The following is a 25,615-nucleotide window of genomic DNA, read 5'->3' on the forward strand; positions in this document are numbered from 1 at the left end:
CCAATCTATAAAAGTGGTGCCCGGCAGAGCCAGGCCCTGGAAACATACCTTGCCAGAGGCAGGTGTGTTGTCAGCCTGACCTTCAGCTCAGGCGCCAGGGGGTGGGTTTCATTATCTAAATCCAGCCAAGCACCAGGAACAAACATGATTATCCGGGCCCACCCAGAAGTGACGATTACAAAGAAGCCACAAGAATGCACATAATCTCCCTTGACTTGGGCTTTAGTAAAACTTCCTGGTATTTTGCTGTATAAAATAAATGCGCTGTATTGGCGCTGGGTCACTGTCTCTCCATCAGAGGACAGCTGTCCCACCAGGCCCCAGCTTTTTCCTTCCATCTCTGTGTCTGTCTCTTTCTTTCATTTTCTCAATCCCTAGCTGCCCCTACTCAGAAACCAAACCACTCTCTAGCCGCACTGGACATGGAAAAGAGAGAACTATTTATAAATGTAAATTTTTGGTGTTGTATCTAAAAACTCATCACCAAGCCAAAGTCACCTAGGTTTTGGCTTGTTATCTTCAAGAAATTTTATAGTTTTGTATTTTACATTAGTTTATGTTTTAGTTAATTCTGTGAAAGGTCAGTGTCTAGATTTTTTTTTGCATGTGGATGTCGTTTGAACATTTGTTGAAAAGACTATACTTTCTCCATTGAATTGCCTTTGCTCCTTTGTCAAATATCAGTTGACTCTATTTATGTGGTCCTATCTCAGGGCTGTCTCCTCTGTCCCACTAACTATTCATCTATTCTCTTGCTAATAACACATACTCTTGATTACTGTACATTATAGTAAGACCTGAAGTCAGGTCTTGTCAGTCTGCTGGTATTGCTATTGTTCAGTATGCTTTTGGCTATTCTGGGTCTTTTGTCTTTGCATATAAACTTAAGAACTAGTTTGTCTACATCCAAAAATAACTTATTGGGATTTTGATTAGGCTTGTACTGAATGTATGGATGAACTTGTGCCATCTTAACAATATTGAATCTTCCTTTCTGTGATCATGGAACCTCTCTCATTCATTTAGATTGTATTTGATTTGTTTTCATCAGAGTTGTGCAGCTTTCCTCAGACAGATATTGCACATATTTTGGAGACATATCTATTTTATTTTAGGGATGCTAATGTAAATGGTACTGTTTTTAATTTCACATTCCTATTGTTTGTTGCTGGTATATTGGAATGCAACAGATTCTTTTTAGTTTTTAATCTTTATTTTTGAGAGTATTACAGATGTCCCTGTCCCCCCCCCCACCATTTCCTCCCTCAGGCCTTCACCACCCTATTGTCTGTGTCCACAGGTAATGCATATATGCATATAAGATCTTTAAATCTCTTCCCAACCCTCACCTCCCTTTCCCTTTGAGAATTATCAGTCTGTTTCATTTCCATGCCTCTTATTCTATTTTATTCACGAGTTTATTCTGTTCATTAGGTTTTTTGATTTTTAGATTCAATTGTTGATAGATATGTATTTCTTGCCATTTTATTATTCATATTACTTTTCTTTTTGCTACATACTGAGGTTTTTAAAATCGTTACTGTTGAGAGTATTGCAGATGCCCTTCCCCCCCCCCCCCCCCCCCCCCGCATTGGCCCCCTCCATCCTCTTCCCTCCCTGCCCCAGGCCTTTGCCATCCAATTGTCTGTATCTATAGGTAATGCATATATGCATTAAGAACTTTGTTTAATCTCTTCCTGCCCACACACTCCCCTTCCCTCTAAGAATTGTCAGTCTGTTCCATTTTCATGCCTCTGATTCTATTTTATTCACCAGTTTATTCTGTTCATTAGCTTTCTTATTCATTTAATTTTTAGATTCAATTGTTGATATGTATTTATTGCCTTTTTATTGTTTATATTTCTTCTTCTTCTTCCTCCTCCTCCACTTCCCCCACCTCTTCCTCCTCCTCCTCCTCCTCCTCTTCCTCGTCTTCTTAAAGAATAACCTTCAACCTTTCATGTAATACTGGTTTGGTGGTGATGAACACCTTTAACTTTTTCTTGTCCATGAAGCTCTTTATCTGACCCTCAATTCTAAATGATAGCTTTACTGGGTAGAGTAATCTTGGTTGTAGGTTCTTGCTATTCATCACTTTGAATACTTCTTGCCACTCCCTTCTGGCCTGCATAGTTTCTGTTGAGAAATCAGCTGACAGTCATATGGGCGCTCCCTTGTAAGTAACTGTTTTTCTCGTGCTGCTTATAAGATTCTCTCTGTATCTTTAACCTTTGGAATTTTAATTATGTTGTGTCTTGGTGTGGACCTCTTTGGATTCCTCTTGTTTGGGACTCTCTGAGCTTCCTGGACTTGTAAATCTATTTCTTCCACCAGGTAGGGGAAGTTTTTGTCATTATTTCTTCAAATAGGTTTTCAATATCTTGCTCTCTCTTTTCTCCTTCTGGAACCCCATAATGTGAATGTTGGTAAGCTTGAAGTTGTCCTTGAGGCTCCTTAATCCTCATATTTTTGGATTCTTTTATCTTTTTGCTCTTTTGATTGGGTATTTTTTGCTTTCTTATTCCAAATTATTGATTTGATCCTCAGAATCCTCTACTGTTGAATCCCCGTATATTATTAATTTATGACTGGTCCTTTTCCATGTCTTTCAGCTTCTCACTAAGAGCCTTGAAAGTCTCACTAAGTCCCTTCAAGGTCTCATGAAGATTCTTGAGTAACTTTGTAATTGTGGTTTTGAACTCTGTATCCAGTAGCTTGCTTTCTTCCATTTGTGACATGTTTTTTTGTCTCTGTATTTTGGCTGCTTCCCTGTGTTTGTTTCTCTGTATTGCGTGGAGCTGCTATGTCCCCCTGAGTTGGCAGAGTGGCTTTCGTGTAGTAGGTGTCCTATAGGGCCCAGTGACTTAGCCTCCCGTCACCTTAGCTGGCACTCTAGATGCGCCCCTTTTTGGGCTGTGTGCAGTCTTGTTGTAGTTGAGACTTGATTGCTGTTGGTGTCATTGTGAGGATTTGATCTCCAGTCCATTGGCTGTGAGGATCAGCTGTGACTACAGTAGGAGAGCTGCTGTGCAGGAGACACTCCTATGGAGCAGGACTTGCTTCAGTGGGGCTTTGGTGCTCACTGAGTCTGCCCCCTGAGTGTGTCGCTTGTGGATGTGTAGAGTTGTAAACTGGTATCGTCAGATCCTGTTCACCGGGGACTTCTTTTCCAAGCTCTGGGAGTCTGGACTGAGGGTCTGGTGTGGGGCTGGGACCCTTGCTCCTCATGGGGAGGCCTCTGCAGAGATGATCTCCCGCCTGCTTAAAAAAAGGCAAATGTGGGTGCTGGACCAGCTGGTTGTGCCTCTGCCCCTCCCACGTCTCCCTGTGCTCTCTTCTTTACTTCTCTAGTTGTAGAGTTCCATTCAGCCAGCTTTCAGGCAGTTCTGAATGATGGTGGTTCTGTATTTTTGTTGTAATTTTCCCATGGTTGTGGGAGGTGGCGAGTACAGGTGTTTACCTATCGTGGCTCTCCTTGATTCTTTTTATATTAACCTTATATCCTGAACCTTATTATATAAGCTTGTTAGTTACAGGAGGGCTTCTTGTCATTTCTTTAGGACTTTCTACATAATCATGTCATTGGGGACAAAATCAGTTTTATTTCTTCTTTCCCAACTTATATACCTTTCACTGTCATGCTGCATTAATTAGAGCTTCCATTATGATGTGGCACAGGAGTGGTGAGAGGGGACATCCTTGCATTGTTCCTGATCGAAGCAATAAAGTATCTAGTTTCTGAACATTAGTATGATGTTAGCAGTTATTAAATAAAGTTTTCTGTCTTGTTAAGCTGCCCCTTTCCTGGTCCTTTGGCTAGGGAGAGCAGGGTTTTCTGGGATCTTTATTTGCACTCAAAATTTCTGGGCTGCCACTTTCTCCAGCAATCAGTATGATAAGTGAGGAAATAAGGAAAACCAGGAAACTTGCCACTGGATTGTTCCTTGGCTCCCCAAACCCCTAGCCAGCCTGCCTCTTCCTCTCCCACCCGCCTTCCATAGTCTTCTGTTTGCTTTACATGTCATGTTCAGGATTTTTAGCTGTACTTAGAAGGAAGAATAAGGAAAAGAAATTTAATGTTTAGTGTGTGTGTGTGTGTGTGTGTGTGTGTGTGTGATGAAACTGTGGTAATACTTTTTTTTTTGGTAATATCTTTTAGAGACATTCATTTACAGATGAAATATAAAGTCTGAGATAAATTTCAAATAATTTGGTAGGGATAGAATGCAAGTGAGATTTGCTATGAATTGATAATTGTTGAAGATGGGTGATCTGTATATGAAGGTTTCTTCTGTTTTAGCTGGAATTATATTGTCTTAGCCTGAACACTGCACATTTAATTTATTAAAAATGAGAACAATTAGCTTAACAAATGAATTTTACTTGATATCAAAGTATTTCAAAATATGGAGACTTTGAGAACAAAACAATAAAAGGGGTCCTTGGTGGTGAGAAGGTGGAGACCATCATGTCAGAATGTCATAATTTCTATTAAGGTTTGTGAGAATAACCTATAAACTTAGACATAAAAATTCAGTATTTAGGGAGAAATATACTCTCTATAGAATTGGTAATAGCCTAAAATATACCCTAATCTGCTGATGAACATGTAGGAAGCACAATATTTCAGAGTATACATTTATTCCACAGATACCATATTTCATTAATTCTAAATTGAACTTTTTCTTCATATTGTGGCATCTGAAATCCAAATACTTATAAAATTGATGGAATATCATATTCTAATTTGCAGTAATTTTTTAAAATAGTACATAAAATAAAGGTTTTATAATCTATGGGAGGACTTCTTAACTGGATATAATGGCTTAGGTCCCACATAAATCATCCTATACTTTTCACAGTGTTTTAAAGAACTGTTCACTTAGTCTTGGGGCTGGGTAAGAGGGAAAAAATATGGAGCTAGAACAAAGAAATAAAATATAACTATGAATGTTTACCAAAGCATAGAATGGGTTAGAGAGGAAAGAGGAAACTTTAGTATCAACAGAAATACAGCCCGATACTTCGGATCTAGGGAGATGAATAAAAATCTTAGTTATTATGGCACGAACTTGGTTAATAGTAAGTGGCTGCCTTTAGGTTCCAAATCCATTAACCTCTCAATCTATGCAAACAAAAAGTTACAGACATTGGCCAAGCCCCCATTTTTCCCTGCCAATGTTGACACCAGGAGTTTGGACCATCTACCAAAACTCCTTATAATTAGGATTTGACCTCCAATAGCTTTTCCTGACGTTGATGATAAACTAGAACTTCTACAGTATGGTTTACAATTATTTTAGAAACAGAAATAAATGCTTTGTGATTAAACTCTACTCTCCATTAACACAAAATTGGTATTGGTTTTCACTTGAAACCTTCAAAAGACATTATTAGTTTGTTGCCAGTTTTAAAGGGGCACAACTGTAAATAAGATTTGAAACAGAGGCCTTGATAAAGCTTAAACGGAATCATTTTCCACAACTTCAGTTTTATTTAGACTTTATGTGGTTGCACAGAGACACACTTAAAGAAGATATATTTATATTACATATAAATATAGATAATATGGGAGTTTCTGACAAATGATTGTTAATGAAAATTTATTAACTATATAACCTTGAATACCAGAGCAACTTCAATATGAACAAATCAGCACTTAAGTTCCCAGTTCGTAAACTTTGGTTGTATGACGATGCCTTAAGCACCAAGGAACAAACAATAATCCTAATTTAAAAAGAAAAAAAAATCCCAAGAAACAAAAAATCCTTCAACTCTCTTGAATCTAGTTTTTTTAAACATCATTTGGGGAAATTCTCTCTTATTCTACCTTTTTTTCCATCTTGGTCAGTTTCTAAAACCATTATCAATAAAAATTGATGAGGGAAAAAAGGACAGAAAAACTATAACAGATAAAGGTAATGTCTCAAAATAAGTATTTCTGGAAATTATTCTGTCTTAAATAAAAAATTGTTTTAACTTAGGAGATTTGAATTATATAACATGAATGAAAAAAACCCAGCTCTTAGTTTTCAAAATTCAAAACCTCAGACAATGTAATCATAACAAGAGCGGGGATGAGAGGCCCCTGGAGAGAGCTTTAGCAGACGCAGCTGAAGAGATTCGTGCACTTCAACTTCCTCCCTGGAGCTACTGGATCTGTGGCTGCAGAGGCCATCTGTATAATACACCGGCATCAAAAAGAGACCTGATGGCTGAGCATAACCTTTCATGGGACTTCACAAGAAATCTGATGGGCAAAAGGAAGAACAATCAAAGAGTGAAGACTGAAATAGGAAAAAGTGAAAAAAATATATCTAAGTTTACATAAGTCCAGATGGAGGGGACTTGGATGTACAATCTGACAACTGCATACATGTGGAAGGGATGGCATCCTTGCATACAAGTGTGGATTACGCACACATTACATTAAGTCAGCTCATATATTACACCTGACATTCATACAGGATGTTTCTGCGAGGAGGTGGAAGGAGGTTCTAGTCACTCCTCTCCTCAGGCCCCAGTCCTCTGTCCTGGCTGGCTGGTGGTCTCTGCGCAGGACTCAGCGGCCTGGTATATGAATGGGTAAAGTTTCATGTCTGGTCCGGGGCTGGAACAGTTTCTACATTCTTCATTGTAATAGCGTAGCAACAGCTTATATACTTCTCCTGGGGAGTAAAAGGCAAGACCAATTTGCACATTAAGGTTTATAGATGGATGAAACTACTAAACAACACTCAGTTTTATCTTAATCTAAATAACATGTTTAAACTTGAAAATAGAGTATGAATTTCATATGCCTGGAAGGCTTTCCTGACATATAGATAAAATTTTTAAAAATACCTTAAAGAAACTATTTATTAGCTCATGATTCCAACAGGCTATCTACAGGGTTGGCAAAAGTAAGTTTACAGTTGTGGGTACATGAAACAGAGTTCATTCTTGTATTATTGTTTATTAATTACTGTATTATTTTCCATCCGAACAACTGTCAACTACTTTGCCTCCGTGTGCCGCACATGACCCACGCATCCTCTGGGAGTCTGCAGCAGCTCTCATTCTGCACGGGGCTCCCACGGCAGCAAGGCCTTACCTGTCCAGCGGAAACACAGGTGAGCAAGCTGGCGTGTCTGCTAAGCAGAGCTCAGAATGAGGCTTCTTAGGTTTGAACTTACCCCCTACGCTTCCTTCTTTTAGTTTTCTGTATACGCGAACATAAAAATGGACACTAACTCCAGCTTCTTAGCCTTACTTTAATAAGATGATACACCCTTTCAAAACTGTGAATGACACTTTGCCAGAAAACAATGATTCTACCAATGACGCCTCTCTCAAACTTTGCCTCCCCTCCTCAAAAATCACACTTCATTTTTTTCTTATTTACTGTGATCCATCCAGATTTAGCATGTGCTCCTCCTGCTAAATCCACTGGATAGCAGTATCAAGACTATCTCCTACTTACCAACAGTCAGTTTCCTCTCAGTGAGAAAAGTGTGCATGCTGTAAATGTCTCTCATCAATTCCGCGTCCCCAAAGGTGAAATAAACCACATCCCGCTCAGCTACAGCAGCTGCCAGTATCTGTATTAAGGCTGTGGCAAGAGAGAAAACACAGCTATATTATGACACTTCCCATGAAGACACCGTTAGTTCTTTCAACCAGCTAAATTATAGTTGGTGTGCCAGAGAGGTATCCTTCATTAAAAGATTTATAAACCCGACATACACATTAGAAATGGCAAATACAGGGTGGGCATAAATCATCTACTTGTGTGACTGTTCAGACCTGCTGCCGAGACTATCATTAAACCACAGAATTCCCATCAAGCACCTTTGTGGGAAGACAAAGGAAGGTGCATTTGAGGCAGCAGAGCTAAGGCACTAAGGTGGTATTTCTTCTTGCTTATATTAATCTGAAACTGAAATGTTTGTGTTTCCTTACCTGATGATTTGTCTCATTACACAGCCACTGGTCTTTGTACCACAGGAGTCTCTGTGATTCCCCTTGACCAGTGTACCCGGGAGGCTGCAATGCCCTCCTTAACCTGCAGCAAGCATCTCACCCCTCCTGCACTCCCACCTCTACCCAATCACCGCAGCATGGAGTGATTGCTACTGAGAACACTGGACAGAAACTCTGCGTGCTGGGATGGGAAAATCATTCAGAACCACTGTCTCCAGGAATCAAAGTTACAAATCACTGAGACTCAAGGATGTTTCCAAAAATTAAGTTTCTTGTAATCTTCATCTCAATAGACAAAATTTAATTTAAATAATAACAACAAAACTGAACACAGGTATAATAAATGCCTTTTTCTAGTTATATATCTTTTTCCTTTTAAAAAAAGGAGGTAGAAATAAAACTAAAACAGTTTTAGTATGGTTTTGAATTTTGAGAGCATGTTAATATTATACACTTCAAAAAATAAAATTAAAACAGTAAGAATGGGGCCCTAGCTGGTTTTGCTCAGTGGTTAGAGCATCAGCCTGTGGACTGAAGGGTCCCTGGTTCGATTCCAGTCAAGGGCACATGCCCAGGTTGTGGGTTCAATCCCCAGTGGGGGGCGTGTGGGAGGCAGCCAATCAATGATTCTCTCTCCTCATTGATGTTTCTAACTCTCTCTCCCTCTCCCTTCCTCTCTGAAATCAATAAAAATAATTTTAAAAAATCACACCCAGTAAGAATGGAAATGATGCCCTAGCCAGTCTGTCTCAGTGGTTAGGGCGCCGGCCTGTGGAGTGAAGGGTCTTGGGTTCTATTCCGGTCAAGGGCATGTCATACCTCGGTTGCAGGCTCACCCATGGGTGCCAGACGCCGGGCTCACGGGTGGCTAGCACAGCTACAGCAGCAGCAGTGGCATGAGACTCTCCCGGGGACACTCCCCCTGTACGCCCCTCCCCCATTGGGACTGGGATCGGGACTGACTGGGGTGTGTGTGGGAGGCGACCAATCAATGTGCCCCTCTCACATCAATGTTTCTCTCTCTCTGTCTCTCCCTTCCATTCTCTCTAAAAAAAAACCAATGGAAAAAATATCCTTGGTGAGGATTAACAAACAAACAAAAAGAATGGGAATGAGGAGAAACCTATAATGGAAAGCAAATGAAAACAAGTGAGTCTAATTTTATTTCAAAAGAATAACATAACTACACTGAAGGGAAAGGAAAAAGGAAAGGATGAAAGAAAGAACTAATGTAACTTATGAACACAATATTTGACTAATATACCCTCAGTATTGGGCATGAAGGAAAGAATTACAAACAAACTCCCCACTCTTTTTACTAGGTTTGCTTACCATAGTAGTACAGGCAAAGCAATTCTGAAAGTATTTTAGATATATTTCAGGATTGAGCAAATGAGTAAATGTTGATACTGTTGGGAGCTGGGGTTCTCGCTAATGGGAAAAGACAAACAACTCTGGGAGGAGATACATTGCAATGGAAGACACCCGTATGTGCTCATGACATCCCCTCTGTGTGTGTGTGTGTGTGTGTGTGTGTGTGTGTGTGTGTGTGAGACAGACAGAGACAGACAGACAGAGAGACAGAGAGAGAAAGAGAGAGAGAGAGAGAGAGAGAGAGAGAGAGAGAGAGAGAGAGAGAGAGAGAGAGAGAATCTCTTCCTTGGCTGAAAAAGTCTAAAAGAAGACATCCCAGTAGCAATGAGCATACCTATTGCCCAGTTCTTGGTATCTAACACCATTCCCCCTAAAAGGAGCAGGACTCCTCAGGGAAATGCCTGATTCCACAACAGGGACAGGACAGGTACAAGATGAGTTCAAAATATTTTGCTATACCAGAAAGTAAGGATATGTTAAAAAAAAATGGTGGGAGAAAAAATTGGTGGGTATGTGTCACATGGATACAGGGACCAATTTGAAGAAGCTCCCACTAGCCAAATCTGAAAGCTAAGTACCAAAATATTAAGTACAGTAATAAATTACAAACTACTGAAAAAATATGAATTGCTGAGTCCACTCTGATAATCCTATATAATAAAGAGGTAATATGCAAATTGACCCTCATGCCCTCACAAGATGGCTGCCTATGACCAGGCCAGCAGGGGGGTTAGTGAGGGACGACCAAACGACGGAACAAGCAGGCTGCGTGGGGCGACCAGGCCAGGAGGGGAGCAGTTTGGGGCAATCAGGCTGGCAGGGGGGGCAGTTAGGTGTGACCAGGCCAGCAGGGGGGCAGTAAGAGGCGACCAGGCCAGTGGGGGTGTGTGCAGTTGGAGGTGACCAGGCTGGCAGGGGGGGCAGTGAGGGGCAACTAGGCTGGCGAGGTGGGGGGCAGTTGGGGACGACCAGGTTGGCAGGGGGGGCAGTGAGGGGCAACTAGGCCGGCGAGGTGGGGGGCAGTTGGGGACGACTAGGTTGGCAGGGGGGGCAGTTAGGGGTGACCAGGCTGGTGGAGGGGTGTCAGTTAGGAGTGACCAAGCCGGCAGGGAGGGGGCAGTTGGGGGGTGACCTGGCCAGCAGCGGGGGGCAGTTAGGGATGACCAGGCCGGCAGGGGGTCAGTTAGGGGCGATTAGGTCGGCATGCAGAGGCAGTGAGGGGCGATCAGGCCGGCGGGGGGCGGGCAGTTAGGAGTGACCAGGCAGGCAGGTGAGCGATTAGGAGCCAGCAGTCCCAGACTGTGAGACCCACGGGGTCCTGGATTGTAGAAGGTGCAGGTTGGGCTGAGTCCCCCTCCCTCCCCATGCACGAATTTCATGGACCAGGCCTCTAGTATATAATAAATAAACAGAGAAGAGGAAAGAGAGCTCTTGCTCCCAGGAGAAAGTCAAAGACAAATAATCAGTAAGTTGGAGAGATCGCTAGAATGAGATAATTTGCAACCATCATGGCAAAGATTTGATCCAGCAAAAATCATTAAAGGATGCTAAATCTATGGTAAATTTTGTCTTTAAGTGTCTTATTAGCTATAAGAAAGGAAAAAAATCCCAAACCTACACAGTGGAGAAATTAGACAACATCTTTACTGGATGATCAAAATTAACATCACCAGTGGGGTCAGATGGCCATCATGTGCCTTAGATACTATCACCTGCGCAATGCTCTGAGCATGCAGAGACTCAAGCTAATCATGAGCAAATAGCAAACAAACCCAAGGAACACTGCATTCTTAACACATGTCGATGGCATAGAAAACAGAGAGCTGTGAAAACACTCCAGATTCAAAAAGGCTACAAGACATGACAACTAAATGCAATATCTGTCTCTAGAACCTCTACTGAAGGGCAAAAAGGCTATACATGATTTTATTAGACCACTTGACAAAACTGGAACATAGATGATACAGTAGATAAAAATATTCAATCAATGCATAATTATGAAATTAATAACTATAATGTGTTTTATATAAAAATATTTTATTCTTTTTTAAAAGTATTTTTTTATTGATTTCAGAGAGGAAGGAGAGGGAGAGATAGATAGAAACATCAATGATGAGAGAGAATCACTGTTTGGCTGCCTCCTGCACGCCCCACACTGGGGATTGAACCTGCAACCTGGGCATGTGCACTTGACCGGAATTGAACCCAAGATCCTTCAGTCTACAGGCTGCCAATCTATCCACTGAGCCAAACCGGCTAGGGCAGAAAATATTTTATTCTTAGGAAGCACAAACTGAATATTTAGGAAAAGGGGCACAATGTATATAACAAGCTCAAATGATTCAGAAAAAAATTGTATGTGTATACATATATGCATACATATATACACACATATGTCTGTATATACACACACAGAGATAAGTGTGTGTGTATAATTTTACTTTTTGTAACTTTTATGAATTCAAAATTATTTTCAAGTAAAAAGTTTTAAAAATTAAATAGGAAGGAAAAATATTTTCAAATTAAACTAGTAAATTTGATATGTTGAGTTTCCCCAGATTTGAGAAAGAATATAAGACACTATACTATAGGCGAGATTCTAAAATACCAAAGTATTTTCTAATTTCCAAACTAATATTTGTTGAGTATCCACAACATGACTAGGCCTCATTAATCTCAGAGTACTAAAAGCAATTAATCTCAAAATAGAAATATTTTAATTAAAACTGCTCAACCAACTTGTGCATACATTAAAGCTTCAATACACTCAATTTCAAAAGGGTCCTAATTAACCTAAACTACACATAAAAATGGAAACTAATGAATCGTCATCTTCCTCTACCAAGAGGTATCATTTCTTACCTCTTAGTTTGAAGAGAATTTAGCTTTAAGTATTTCCTATTTAAAATAGAGAGAGGCTGGCCGGTGTGGCTCAGTGATTGAGCATCGATCTATGGACCAGGAGGTCTCGGTTCAATTCCCGGTCAGGCCATATACCCAGGTTGCAGGTTCGATCCCCAGTGTGGGGTGTGCAGGAGGCAGCCGATCAATGATTCTCTCTTATCATTGATGATTCTATCTCTCTCTCTCTCTCTGAAATCAATAAAAATATAATTTTTTAAAAAAGAGAGAGACCCAAAGAAATGTCCTTTTAGTCCTATTTCCTCCTTATATACAGAAATACTACATAACTGGTCATTTGCCTTTTAAGGAAATGAAATATTGGTAAAACACTTAAAATTCATCTCTCTATAAAGCTTATTTTTAAAGTGCTTCACAAGGCAGGAGCATTTGAGATCTTGTTTCTTGGCATATGTTGTCAGTTCTGCTCAGATAAACTCATAAAAAAACCCACACCTCTGGCCAGTGTGGTTCAGTTGGTTGAGCACTGTCCCATGCACCACAAGGTTGCCAGTTCGATTCCCCGGTCAGGGCACATGTCCAGGTTGCAGGCTCCATCCCCAGCAGGAGGCAGCCAATCAATGTTTCTCTCCACATTGATGTGTGTGTGTCTGTGTCTCTCTCTCCCTCTCGCCCTTCCTCTCGCTCTAAAATCAATTAAAAAAATGCTTCACAGGCCATTTCCCCCCAGTGAACAGGTTCTTAGAGATAAGCCTGACAGAGCTACCAAAAGAAGGCCAGTTCCTAATAAGAGACACCAATTCACATTACGTTCTTGACTCCACATCTATTTCTATTTGGGTGCCCACTGTGACATAAACATGTGGTAGACAAGTTGGGCCTGGAGATAGGAGCCCTAGTCAGCCCTCACCCTTCTCTACCGATCAGCTCTATGACTTTCACCAAGTCAACTCTTTCCAGCATTTTCCCCAGCTATGCAATGGAGGTCAGATCCCTAAAGACTCTGAGTGTAGAATTCCATAATCTCTGCTATTATTTTTCTCCTTCCATTGGCTATTAGACTATAACTTCACAAATAAAATTTTCAGAAATATACATTACTCTTGACCCGAGAGAAATGTGTAACAGTAATCACTAACAAAAGGTCATTTTAAACAATTGTCTTTAGGCCCCACTAGCCACAACATCCCAAGGCCTTTGTAAATTGAGAGAATTGTGTTCTCTGAGTGAAGTGAACTCTCTAGCATCACAAGTCTAATAGGATGTGTGGACTGACTCCAAGTATGATATAAAAGCATCAAATTCTAACTTCAAGCACAAGTAGGTGCCAAAACAATCACTTAAATTAACCTGCAGGGAGCTTGGTTTTAATTTTCTTTTTGGCATCGATGTTAAGCTATGAAAAAAGTTCAAATAATAACATAAAAAAACCCACAATTCACAGTGTCCTCTTGCAACAGCTGAACCAAATAAAAAATGAGTAAAATGATGGATATTCATACCATAGGTGTGGGTTGTAATATCAGCATGCAATATTAGTAACAACTGCTAACACTGAGCTCCTATCTCATAGCATGTTGAACGGTTACACAGCTCTATAAGCACAAACTCAAGATTTACAATGATTAACTCACTTAGTCCTTACAAAAACCAAATAAGGTAAATATTAGTATTGTCTCCATTTTGAAAATCAGGGAATATTGCCACCAAAGGTTAAGTAATTTGTTTAAAGTCATAGAGCCAAAAAGGAGTGGAGCTGAGAGTCGAACCCGTCAGTCTGACTGAAAACCTCCTGCCCTCACCCACTATGCTGCAAAGTTCCCCCGTCATTCTGCTCTACTCCAAGCAAATTTACCAAATGTCAGTCAGAAGAATTGCCTCAAATTGTTTATTTACATTATTTAAATGCATGCTGACAAGCAGGCTGAAATAGCATCGATGTACAAGTACTACTGATGTCCTTCTTCATTAACCCCAGCTGTTTTGTTAGCTCTCGGGCTGGCTTATCTGAAAAGCTACCAGCCCACAGGCTTCAGCTTACTCTTCCAGGCCAGCTCCTATTCTCTAATTGGTCTTGTCCTCTGGTGCGGTTTTTAAGGTTTTTAATCTTGACACCACCCCCTCTCCCCCCGCCCAAACCCCCAAAGGATATTACACTAAAGGCTCAATCGCTGGTCCTTTCATCTGCTTTAAAAGCTCTCTCTCTACAAGAATTCAACCACCATCTCTAGAATGCCAACTCCAAATCTAGATCCAGATCCAGAGTTTGGACAATAAAGTAATAGCAAGAGCACAGACACTGGGCTCTTGGGCATCAATCCTGCTTTGAATCTCAGCACTGCCACTTGATATCTTTGTGACCACAGGTAGTTACTTACTTCTCTATTCCTTAGTTATCACACATCTAAAGAGACAAATAAACCTACTGAATAGACTGTTATGAACTAATGTAAGAAAAGCGCTTAGTACAATTCCTGGAACACAAAATACATCCAACATGTTTAATAACAACAACATATACTGGTTTTTGAGGATGACAGGCCAAATCTGAATGTTGGCTCTGACATTTACTAGCTGTCTCTCCTTGAACAGTTTATTAGCCTCTCTAAAAACCTTGGTCTCCTCATCTTAAAATGAGGCTACAAACTGAAGGGTAACTATTCAAACTAAAGAACAGAATGCAGCATTTCTTAAACCTGCTTGACTGTCAGCAACTCCCAGAGTGGAAAAAAAAAAAATCCAAAAGGCATTTCCCAGATTCACTAATTCAGCGGCATCTCCCAGGTGCTCATAACAACTATTCCGCTACCTCTAGCCACTTTGAATGCAGTTATCAAACAAGACCCCATTCTAGGCCCGGGTCCATAGAAGAGAACAATGCAGAAAGATTAAGGAAGGAATATCTATCAAGTGTGTAGGCGCAAGGCTGTGAGATAAATGGAGAGTATGATGTGTTCTGACAAAAAAAAAAGAAAGAGAGAGAGAAGAGGAACCTGTTGTAGACAAACTGGGGTGACCTGGCCCATAATTCTATTTTTCTACCTTCCATTTTTTGATAGGCACCCCTTTCCCACTTCCACAACCAGAACTACCACAAACCCCAGCCAAAGGGATAGGCAGGCCAACCATAGCATGGTAGAAAATGATTTATCAGCACTGTCCTGGTTCCAACCTTTTCTAGAACATTGGTTTTTCTGGAGTTTAGCTATCTTGATTCCAAAATAGCAAAATAACTAGTAAAGATATCATTTAGGTTTGATATAAATGGGATATAAGTTATGAAGAAAAACAAAAGTTATATACATTTGTATAATCTCAGAAAGCTTTTTGTTTAATCTATACTAATAAAAGCCTAAGTGGTCCTCGTGTCCTTGTGCGTGATGCCGCCACAAGACGGCGGTGCGCACAGCAGAGGCAGGGCCTGGCAGCCGCTCTGCACAATGAAGCCTGGGGGTCCCGCGACTCTGCGCAGTGCGGAGGCTGGTCCCGGCATCTCTGCCACCTCATGTGGAGGAAGTGGGTTGCGGCAGGGGAGGGCAGTTGTGGGTGATTGGGCCAGCAGGGGAGGACAGTGGGGGGCGATCGGGCCGGTAGGGGAGAGCAGCTGGGGGCCATCGGGCCAGCAGGGGAGGGCAGTTGGGGGCCATTGGGCCGGCAGGGCAGGGCAGTTGGGGGCCACCGGGCTGGCCGTGGAGTAGTTAGGTAGCGATCAGGCAGGCAGGAAGGTGAGTAGTTAGGAGCCAGCAGTCCTGGATTGTGAGAGGGATGTCCGACTGTAGGATCGGGCCTAAACCGGCAGTAAGACATCCCCCGAGGGGTCCCAGATTGGAGAGGGTGTAGGCTGGGCTGAGAAACATCCCCCCCTCCCGTGCACGAATTTCATGCACCGGGCCTCTAATGTAAATATATTATATCCTCTTAACGTCATTAGGGGATGTGTTCAGGGTTTAATGACTCCCTGATTACAATGATTTGGTCCAAGAGAGGGGAAGGTGATCTAAGTTGGTTAAATTAGAATAGTTCCACAGAATTTTTAATTTAAGGAGTCCCCCTTAACCCTTTGCACTCGCTTGCTTTTTTCTCGATTCCTTTATTCTACTCGGGATTTAATTTTTTAAATACCCCAGATTTTACAAAGCACAGCAGTAGAATTAAAAACTGGAGTTCCTTTTCATACAAACTTATTTATTTGGAATTTTTAATATTTCAAATTATTGATACATTCAAAGAGTAATTTTAATCTCTATAATTTTTCATGGTGTGATATTTTTTGAAACATTCACCCACATGAAGACCTGGTTTACATTCACATGTTTCGCAAATATAAATCATCTCTCTTCTTCCTCCTTTGATTTTTCTGTTAGAACAAACAACACAATCTTTGTGTTTTTTGTTAGGGTGAGGTGTGATTATATGGAGCTTTCCATCTAAACGTTGCTCTAAGTTAGTGGATAATAATCTACCCTTGGAAGTTAGTGTACTGGTCTAACCTTTTTCACGTGACTGATGTGTCTTAGAAACAAATAGCCTTTAAAGATGCCATTGGTGAAGCTTAGGTGGTGGCATCAGTTGAGATGGCATTTACATTTTACTTGTTCTTTCATGCTAATGAAAACAAGAAAATTTACTGGAAAAATAGACAAAAATCCCCCTTCCCCCCGCAGTGAAACTACGTGTTGAGTGTGGCTCGACATACGAGCTGCTACCGATGCTAATGTGTCGAGTCACACTCGACATTAGAGTGCAAAAGGTTAACACTAGGGACTCAACTGCAATACTGTAGGCCTGGAACTATTCGGTCACAGCTTCTGCCATGTGGAGATAACCAGTGAAAGTAGAAGAGAATGAGGCCCATCATCTTTAAACAGCACACAGGAAAGGAAGCATCTGATCTCAGGATGCCAACTCTACACTGCCTTTCTTGGCCACATCAGCCAATAAAATACCTTCTATTACTTAAGTGATAAGGCACATTAGTGTCTCTTGTAACTGAAAGAATCCTAACACAGAACTATTTTGCAGGGTGTGGGAGTGGGGTGGGTGAGAGAGAAAGGGGGATTTTTGTGGAATAGTTAACACTAGAGTGGAGTCTTAAAGAAAAAGAAGGAATTAGCCAGATATAGACAGTTTAAGAATATGCAAAATGGAAAAAAATGGGCAAAACTGTAATCTAACGAAGGGCACACAGAGGCTGTTGAATAAGTTTGTTAAATAGAAATTCTTCAAGCACATTGTATTTGCAAGTCACTTTTGGGTAGTGAAAGTCAACATCAAGATACATTTTAATTATGCTAAACTAGCAAAGGCATAGTCTCCCACAAGTCAGGTAATACAATATGGAGACATAAAAAATAAACACTGAAGGAAATGCAAAAAGAAATAGACAAAACCACAATAAAACAAAAAGAACTTTAGTCACCACTCTACCGTTCTTGCTGCACTCAATCCCTTCACAAAGCAAACCAATAAAATTAGAACGATAAAGGTCTGATCTAATGGTAGAGAATCTAATAGACATAGAATAAGTGCTATACCATTCAGAGACAACTTTCAACTGCCAACATAATATCTGCAACAACTGACTATGTTAGGCCACAAAGAGAAGCTCAAATCTCTGCAAAAAGTAGAAATAATATAATCTACATCTTTGAATACCATGCAATAAAATCAGAAATAAGGGATAAAAGAAACATTAAAAAACACAACAACCATTTAGAAATGGTTTTAAATTATCTCCTAAAAAATCTAATGGGTGCCAGGTGGTACACTTAGGGCAGGAGCCCACTCCACAGTCTCTCCTAAGATGAGATAAATAAAGCATCAAAAAACCACACTGCTTCCAACTTAATAATGAGAAAAGGCCAAGTGAGCTACAGAATCATAACTTTTCCCGAGTCTACCAGGGAGCTGAGTTTGCAAAGTAACTGAAGTATGACAAGCCCCTTTCAAGACAAGATGAAACACAGATAGTATTATTTCTGAAAGAGCACAGAAAAAAAAGAGGTAGCCACCAGAGAAATGGGTAAGAATAAATCAGTTAAAACTAACAAAATGTTAAAAGTCAAGTATGGACTGAGGGGTCACTTTGGCACAGCTAGGAGCCCCCAAAATAAGACTTCACGGTCACTCAGAAGCGTTTCCCTGGGCCTCTGCAGGGTGCTCAGAAAGATGGGGGATCAGGCGGGAGGACAGAGTGCCCCTTTGGTCGCACTGGTGTGCAGGAGGCCACTGGCTGCTGCTGGGGGACAGGCACCAAGCCCCTCTCTTCCCCATGTCCCTTCTTTCCTATCCTCTGGTTGCCTGGGGCAAGAAGTTATTAATAGTGTTTGTTGAATCAGTAAATATGTGAAAAATATTCTCTTATTAGCTGTAAATATAATAGACAATGACAGCAGTTCAAAATTAAATTTTTATAAATTGTGAAACTCATATACAATTGGGCAACACACATATTAAAACATTTTTGCCTTATTTCTAAGAGAGATACAAGTTTAAGGATTTACATATCCCCCTGTTTTCCCTCCTTCTTTCTCTTATAAGGGAGGGAGAGCACCTGATAGTTCAGAAGAGTCTTCATGAGAGGTTGAATGAGACCTAGGGACAGCTAAGGATGGCCAGTAGAGAATGTTAACATTGGCCCTGTGTTTATCTGCTCTCAGGGGGTTTTAGCTCCCCAAATTTGTGTCATCTATCAATACTCTAATTCTTTATGTACCTGTTTTATCTCCCTAATATGAGTTCAGTAGCAAACATCTTTCTTGGTGCTCTCCTCTCTTGGAGATTAATCTAGGATTTAAATGTCCCCTTGCTCATGTCTGTGATGTGACCAATGAGAAGGTGGGCTCATAAAAGAGGAGCTTATACTATTCTGATGGCTGACTTGTAAAAATTGTGATATTACTGACTTATAATATTACATTAGTTTTAGGTATACAACATAATAATTCGATATTTTTATATATTGAGAAATAAATGATCACCACAGTAAGTATAGTTAAGATTCACCTCCATACATAGTTACAAAAATTTATTTTCTTGTGATGAGAACTTTCAAAATCTACTCTTTTAGCAACTTTGAAATATACAATACAGTACTATTAACTATAATTGTTATGCTGTACATTGTAGCTCCATAACATAATTATTTTATAACTGAAAGTTGGTACTCTTTTAAAAATATATATATATATATATTTTCATTGATTTCAGAGAGGAAGGGAGAGGGAGAGAGAGATAGAAACATCAATGATGAGAGAGAATCACTGAACAGCTGCCTCCTGAGCACCCCCTACTGGGGATCCAGCCCACAATCCATGTGCCCTGACCGGGAATTGAACCATGACCTCCTAGTTCACAAGTCGATGCTCAACCACTAAGCCACACTGGCCAGGCATGGAAGTTGGTACCTTTTGACCCTCTTTACCAGTTTCAACCCCCAATCCCACTTCTGGAAACCACCAATCTGTTCTTTGTATGTATGAATCTTTGAGTGTTTTTTTTGTTTTGTTTTTAGATTCCACATATAAGATCATATGCCATTTGTTTTTTTCTACCTCACTTATTTCACTTGGCATAATGCCCTCAAGACCCATCTATGTTGTCAGAAATTTTTTGTTACAAAACCTATGTATAGGTGAGGCAAAAGTAGGTTTACAATTGTTTGTATGGAAAAGAATACAATATTACATAATAATAGACTAACATGTAAACTGACCGTAACTCCGCTACGCCCACAGCCAATCAGGAATGAGTATGCAAATTAACCCAACAAAGATGGTGGGTTAATTTGCATAGGCAGGCGCAGAGCAGCCGGGCAGGAAGGGATGCCTGCTAGGAGGGGGTGGGGGGTGTGGAGGGAGATACAGGAGTGGTGCTCTGGCTAGGAGCGAGGACTTGGCGGCTCCTGGGTGGCCCAGGAGCAAAGCCAGGGGAAGGAAGGCCTATTCTTGCACAAATCTTCGTGCAATGGGCCTCTAGTAATAAACAATAATACAAGAATAAACTGTGTTTTGCATCCCCATAACTATAAACCTACTTTTGGCCCACCCTATATATTCACAAAAGAAAAAATACAGATTGAAAAGAAAAATAACATCTATATCACTCATCTAGAGACAACTAAGTTAATCTTTACATACAGATAAACATAGAGAATCTCAAATTTGTGTATCATACTTGATGCTCATAGTTTAATTTAAAAAGTGATTTATATTACATACTAGAGGCCCGGTGCATGAAAATTCATGCACTGGAGGGGGGATTCCCTCAGCCCAGCCTGGCCCCTCTCACAGTCCAGGAGCCCTCAGGGGCGGGAGGCGACCCGGCTATCAGGGGAAGGCGACGCCCCATCACACCTCTGTTGCTGCCACTGCAGGCAGCGCAAGCCTTGGCTGGCCCTGGTTACCTGAGCCTTGGGCGGCCCTGGGTGGCTGGGCAGCCGCCATCCGAGGCTTGCCTGCGCCTTGGGCCAGCCCTGGGCGGCTGGGGGACTGAGGGGACCAGGGGACTCTGGAGGCAGGCGTGCAGCCTTGCCATGCGCCTGCCGCCCGGTGGGGCTGAGGGAACTGGGTGCTGCCATCTTGTGGCTGTGGGCGCCATCTTTGAAGGCGTGGCAGTCAATTAGCATAGCCCCTCCTTATTGGCTGTGGGTGCCGCCATATTTGATGGCGGGGTAGTCAATTAGCATATTCCCTCCTTATTGGCTGTGGGTGCCTCCATCTTTGTGACGGTGTGAGGGTCAATTAGCATATCCCTCTTTATTAGATAGGATACTGTGCATTTTCCCCCAATTTGGCATATTCCAAAAGAATCCTTCTATGTCATCAGTTATATTTCAGCAATAGATAATGGTTGCATAATATTTCATTACATAGATGTACCATAATTTCTTTTCAAAATTAGTTTTAGTAAATAATCCCTCACTGAAGGACACTATGACTACTTCTAATTTTTTAATGATTATTCAAGCAAATAAAGGGGAGGGAATGGTCAAAAAGTCACTCCAGCCCTAGCTGGTTTGGCTCAGTGGATAGAGCATTGGCCTGCAGACAGAAGGGTCCTGAGTTTGATCCAGACAAGGGCACGTGCCGGGTTGCAGGCCCGATCCCCAATAGGAGGTGTGCAGGAGGCAGGCAATCAATGATTCTCTCTCATCATTGATGTTTTTCTCTCTCTCTCTCCCTTCCTCTCTGAAATCAATAAAAATATATTTTAAAAAAAGTCACTCCAAAGTTTTAAATCTCAATAATTAGAAAATGAATTACATAATGAAAATCTTTAAATACTATACTTGATAGTCACCAGTGAAGCAATCTGCAGTCTGAAAGGCTTTATGCCATAAAGAAAGAAATGGAAGAAAGACATTTATAAAGCTTCCTAAATGGTCCAGCACAAACAACCAAGGCTTATGGCAGACGTTGTTTCTGGATTGATGATACAAATGCACTCATTCATTTCACTTAAAAGAAAAACAGAAAAAAGTGTCTGTCATAAGATCAATAAGTCCAGAGTGAAAAACAGGTTTCCTCAAATTCAGGATGATAAAGAATTTCATAAAATAAAACCCAGAAATTTTTTTCTATAGACTTCAAAACACTGAAAATAACATGAAATTTTTGAGTTGAAGAAAATGTGGGCAAAAGTCTTTAGAATAAAAAAAATGAGAAGATTTTTCTAAATACATCTCAAAACTGCAAACATGTACAAATTAACTCTATATGACAACAACCCAACATGCTGAAATAAATGGAAAAAACTAAGATAAATACCTGCAACATGTGACAGTTAATTAATATTTCTTAATATAGAAAGAGCAAATGAAAAATCAAAATAACTACTTACAAGCTTAAATGGGCTGAAGACATGAAAAAGCAATTCACAAAATAAATAAAAATGGCAAATAAACACATGAAATAGGTTGAATTTCAGAAAAATTAAAACGATGGACAATCTTATTTTTGTGAGCATGCCTATGCAAAGGAAGACAAAGTAATTCAGAAGGACAATTTGCAATAAGTATAAAAATATAAAATACAAACATCTTTTGAGTCATTAATCTTACTTCCAGGAATTAACCCTAATAAAACAATTATATATAGCATATACAATTATATACTGCAGTATTGCTTTTCATATAAGATAAAGAAAATAAATCAACTGTGTACAAGTGGAGAATTGGTGAAGTAAATTAAGGTATATAGGTACATACAATAGACAAGCATTTAGCTATAAAAAATGTCAATAGCAGGTCTGCATTTGTTGGTGTTGAAAGCCATCCATGAGACTGTAATGTTTTCAAAATGAGGCAGTTTAGAGCACAGAATATATGGTGTGATCTTATTAATGTCAAATGGTTACATAGATTATTCATGGAAATATCTGAAAGGTATTTGGTTAACCAAAATGTTAACAGTAAATTCTGGTGATTTTCACATACATCAGGATAATTTTCTGAATTTAAAATATAATAATAAATGTGTGGGTTTTTTTAAAAATATATTTTCATTGATATCAGAGAGGAAGGGAGAGGGAGAGAGAGAAACATCAATGATGAGTGAGAATCATTGATTGGCTGACTCCTGCATGCCCCCTACTGGGGATCCAGCCCATAACCTGGGCATGTGCCCTTGACTGGAATCAAACCCGGGACCCTTCAGTCCACAGGCTGATGCTCTATCCACTGAGCCAAACCAGCTAGGGCATAAATGTGTTATTTTTATAAAAATAAGAGACTCATTTATGACAGCTCAATTCTTTTATTCCCATCAAGATAAATTTTGTCTATCTCTACTTTGGCTATCAAGGCCAGCTGGCCATTTAGTGTTTGCTTTGTTTTCTTGTTAACTTGATAAATGTAGTATAACAAAGACTCTGTCTGGTCTTGGTCCTGGGTTCCTGGCAGAAGCTTCAGAAACCCTTGGAATTTCCTGAGTGACAGTGTCTTTGTTATGAGGTGACTCCTACTGGGCCCCGAGATAGCTTCAGCACTGGGACTTTCAGCCTGTGAACTTCAGGGAGTGGTAAACAGAGGGTTGAAAATGATGTGGCCAATGTTCCAATCAATGAGGCCCATGGAGGAAGCCTCAATAAGAACTTTGGACACCAAAGGTCAGTGGAGCTTGCTGGTTGGCAAACACCTTGATGTGCTGGGAGAGTGACTGCCCGACACCACAGGGAGCGGGCATGGGAGCTTTGTGTTCTCTCCCAGATCTCACCCATTGTGTATCCTTTCTAATAAAGCGGTAATAGCGCCCTCCTGGCTCTGTAAGTCACTCTAGTGAATTATTACACGTGGGGAATCGAGGACACCTCCCAACTTGTAGCCAATTGGTCAGAATTGTGTGTGGCCTGGAGGACACCCACCCCCACCTCAGACATCTGGCTGGAGTCTGAAGTAGGGGTGGTCTTGTGGAGGACTTTGCCCTTATCCTGTGAGGTCTGCACTAACTCCAGGTATTTACTGTCAGGATTGCATTGCAGCACACCCAATTGTGCTGGTATCAGACCAGCTGAGTTGACAAGACCAGTAACCATCCTAAGTAATGATATAATACTATTTTCTATAATTGATACTTTTGAGAGTAGAGGAGAAATGCCCAAAAGCTTTGTTGATCAGGTTTTGTGATTTTTATACACAAATAATAAAATTCAGGAATTGTTTATCTTTCTTCAGTACCCAAATGCTTCCTTATCTGTGCCATTCATGCAGCTCTCCCAAGCATTACTCCCATACACTGTGCACCCCTAGTAAAGCACTTATTACTATGTGCTGCATTTGTCTATGCCTCTCTCTCATATGCTAAACTGTGAATTCTAAAGCAGGAACCACACATTATATTCCACCTTTATATTCTCAGAGCCAGCCACAGTGCCTGGTCTTGAGCGTGGTTTTGAGGCCAGAAACCTCAGTATCTATATTCTTGTCTGTTTGGGTGATGCCCAATCTTGCTGGGCCAAGAGCACAGCAAATGCCCCATAAGTTTGGTAAATGAATGACTGAGTCAACAAAACAGCTCTGAACACACACAAAATCACTTCCGTGAAAGAACGTGGTAGATCAGAGAAATAAGTAACCTCTGAAGGGAAACAGTAAATAAAAATAAGATTCCTTTAAACACAGTAAGAAAAAAGAGAATAGTGTCAAGTATTCTTTTTCTCTTCTCTTATATCTTTGTGGTCTTTTATTATGATAGAAAATTAGAAAATCAGTTTGAAGGACTAACTTTTCTCCCTAGTCAGAATGCTCTTATCCTTCTTATAACAACGTGTCCACTCACCTTTTAATCTAGCATCGCCCCCAAAGGCACCGCAGCCCCAGTTTCCCGTGGCCACTGCAGCAAGATTCTCTGAAGAAACGCCAGGACGGAGAAATCCACAGTAAGCCTGCAGGATTAAAGAAGTATCAAAGCACATGAGTGACTGACTAGACACTAGCAGTCTTTCTAACTAGATGGACTGGAGCAGTATCCATTACCAAGCTTACGATATCTCTCTATTTTTTCCTTAGGGGCCAAAATAAAGGGGAAAACAGAAAGTTGTGGGATTATACAAGAAAGAGAGTAAGAAATGATTAATTCTAATACTTATTTGCTTCGATGCTGGGCAAATCAAAGCCCTAAAGCCAGGGGTGAGGAATGTCCAGCCTGCGGGCCTTACCAGGCCTGGGAAACCATTTGCTCAGCCCTCCAAGGCATGAGGGGTGAGTTAATTAAATGTTTGATCAAACAGAGCAGGCTAATTTTTAAGTTGATAATTTTATATGGCCTGAGAATGATGTTATAAATATCCAAATGGCCCTCAGCAGAAAAAAAGGCTCCCCACCCCTGCCTTAACCCAACATGGGTCTCAGTTTCTTTTTTCAATTCAAAGACATTTAAATGAAAATATCAGAGACATTTCAAGAGCTGATAGCATCACAGTGACAAACTACTAGGAACTAACTAAAGAAAGGAAAGACGTGTGAGACACTGATTTATTTGAAGTCTTTTTGATCACCTTTTTTCATTAAGGTAAAGAGCAATTATTGTTATGTTTCTTTAGCACTCGCTCTGAATTACTGGAACTAGATTATTAGCTGTGAATAGCTTTTTAATGTACCTTCTGCCACTAAAATGCTTAACAATGCGAAAGCAACTATATTATAAAAGGGATTCCTACACCTGGTTATAAAATAACCCTAAGAACCATTCTAGCTCCAAGATTCTCTAGTTTCAAGCTGTTTTAAATGAGAATATTTTAAAATGTATTTCTCAGTAACCTGAGAAAAGAACAACATATCCCAAGGATGTTGACTAAGTATTAATTACATGAACAGTTCATTTTGTATGAGAAGACTGCGTTTAAGATCCCAGAGTTTCTGACGTCCATTTTTTTCCTGTCAGCCTGGTTGGTCTCCCTGCTTCCTAAGGGTTCTTAGTTT

General features: G+C 40.5%; 1 protein-coding gene across 3 annotated transcripts in view; it reads right to left on the bottom strand.

Moving 5' to 3' along the window:
• Window positions 1-4,282: 4,282 nt before the first annotated feature.
• Window positions 4,283-25,615, bottom strand: part of PARG (poly(ADP-ribose) glycohydrolase) — a 184,878-nt gene continuing 163,545 nt past the window's right edge. For all 3 annotated transcript variants that reach the window (XM_079793725.1, XM_079793726.1, XM_079793724.1), the window contains exons 16-18: window positions 24,474-24,579; window positions 7,463-7,591; window positions 4,283-6,668 (exon numbers count right to left, since the gene is read on the bottom strand). In XM_079793725.1, coding sequence (XP_079649851.1) covers window positions 6,514-6,668; window positions 7,463-7,591; window positions 24,474-24,579 — 390 coding nt within the window. In that variant the 3' untranslated portion in view covers window positions 4,283-6,513. The remainder of the gene's footprint in view (window positions 6,669-7,462; window positions 7,592-24,473; window positions 24,580-25,615) is intronic.

The sequence above is a fragment of the Cnephaeus nilssonii genome (assembly GCF_951640355.1).
Source record: "Cnephaeus nilssonii genome assembly, chromosome: 16".
Taxonomy (NCBI): domain Eukaryota; kingdom Metazoa; phylum Chordata; class Mammalia; order Chiroptera; family Vespertilionidae; genus Cnephaeus; species Cnephaeus nilssonii.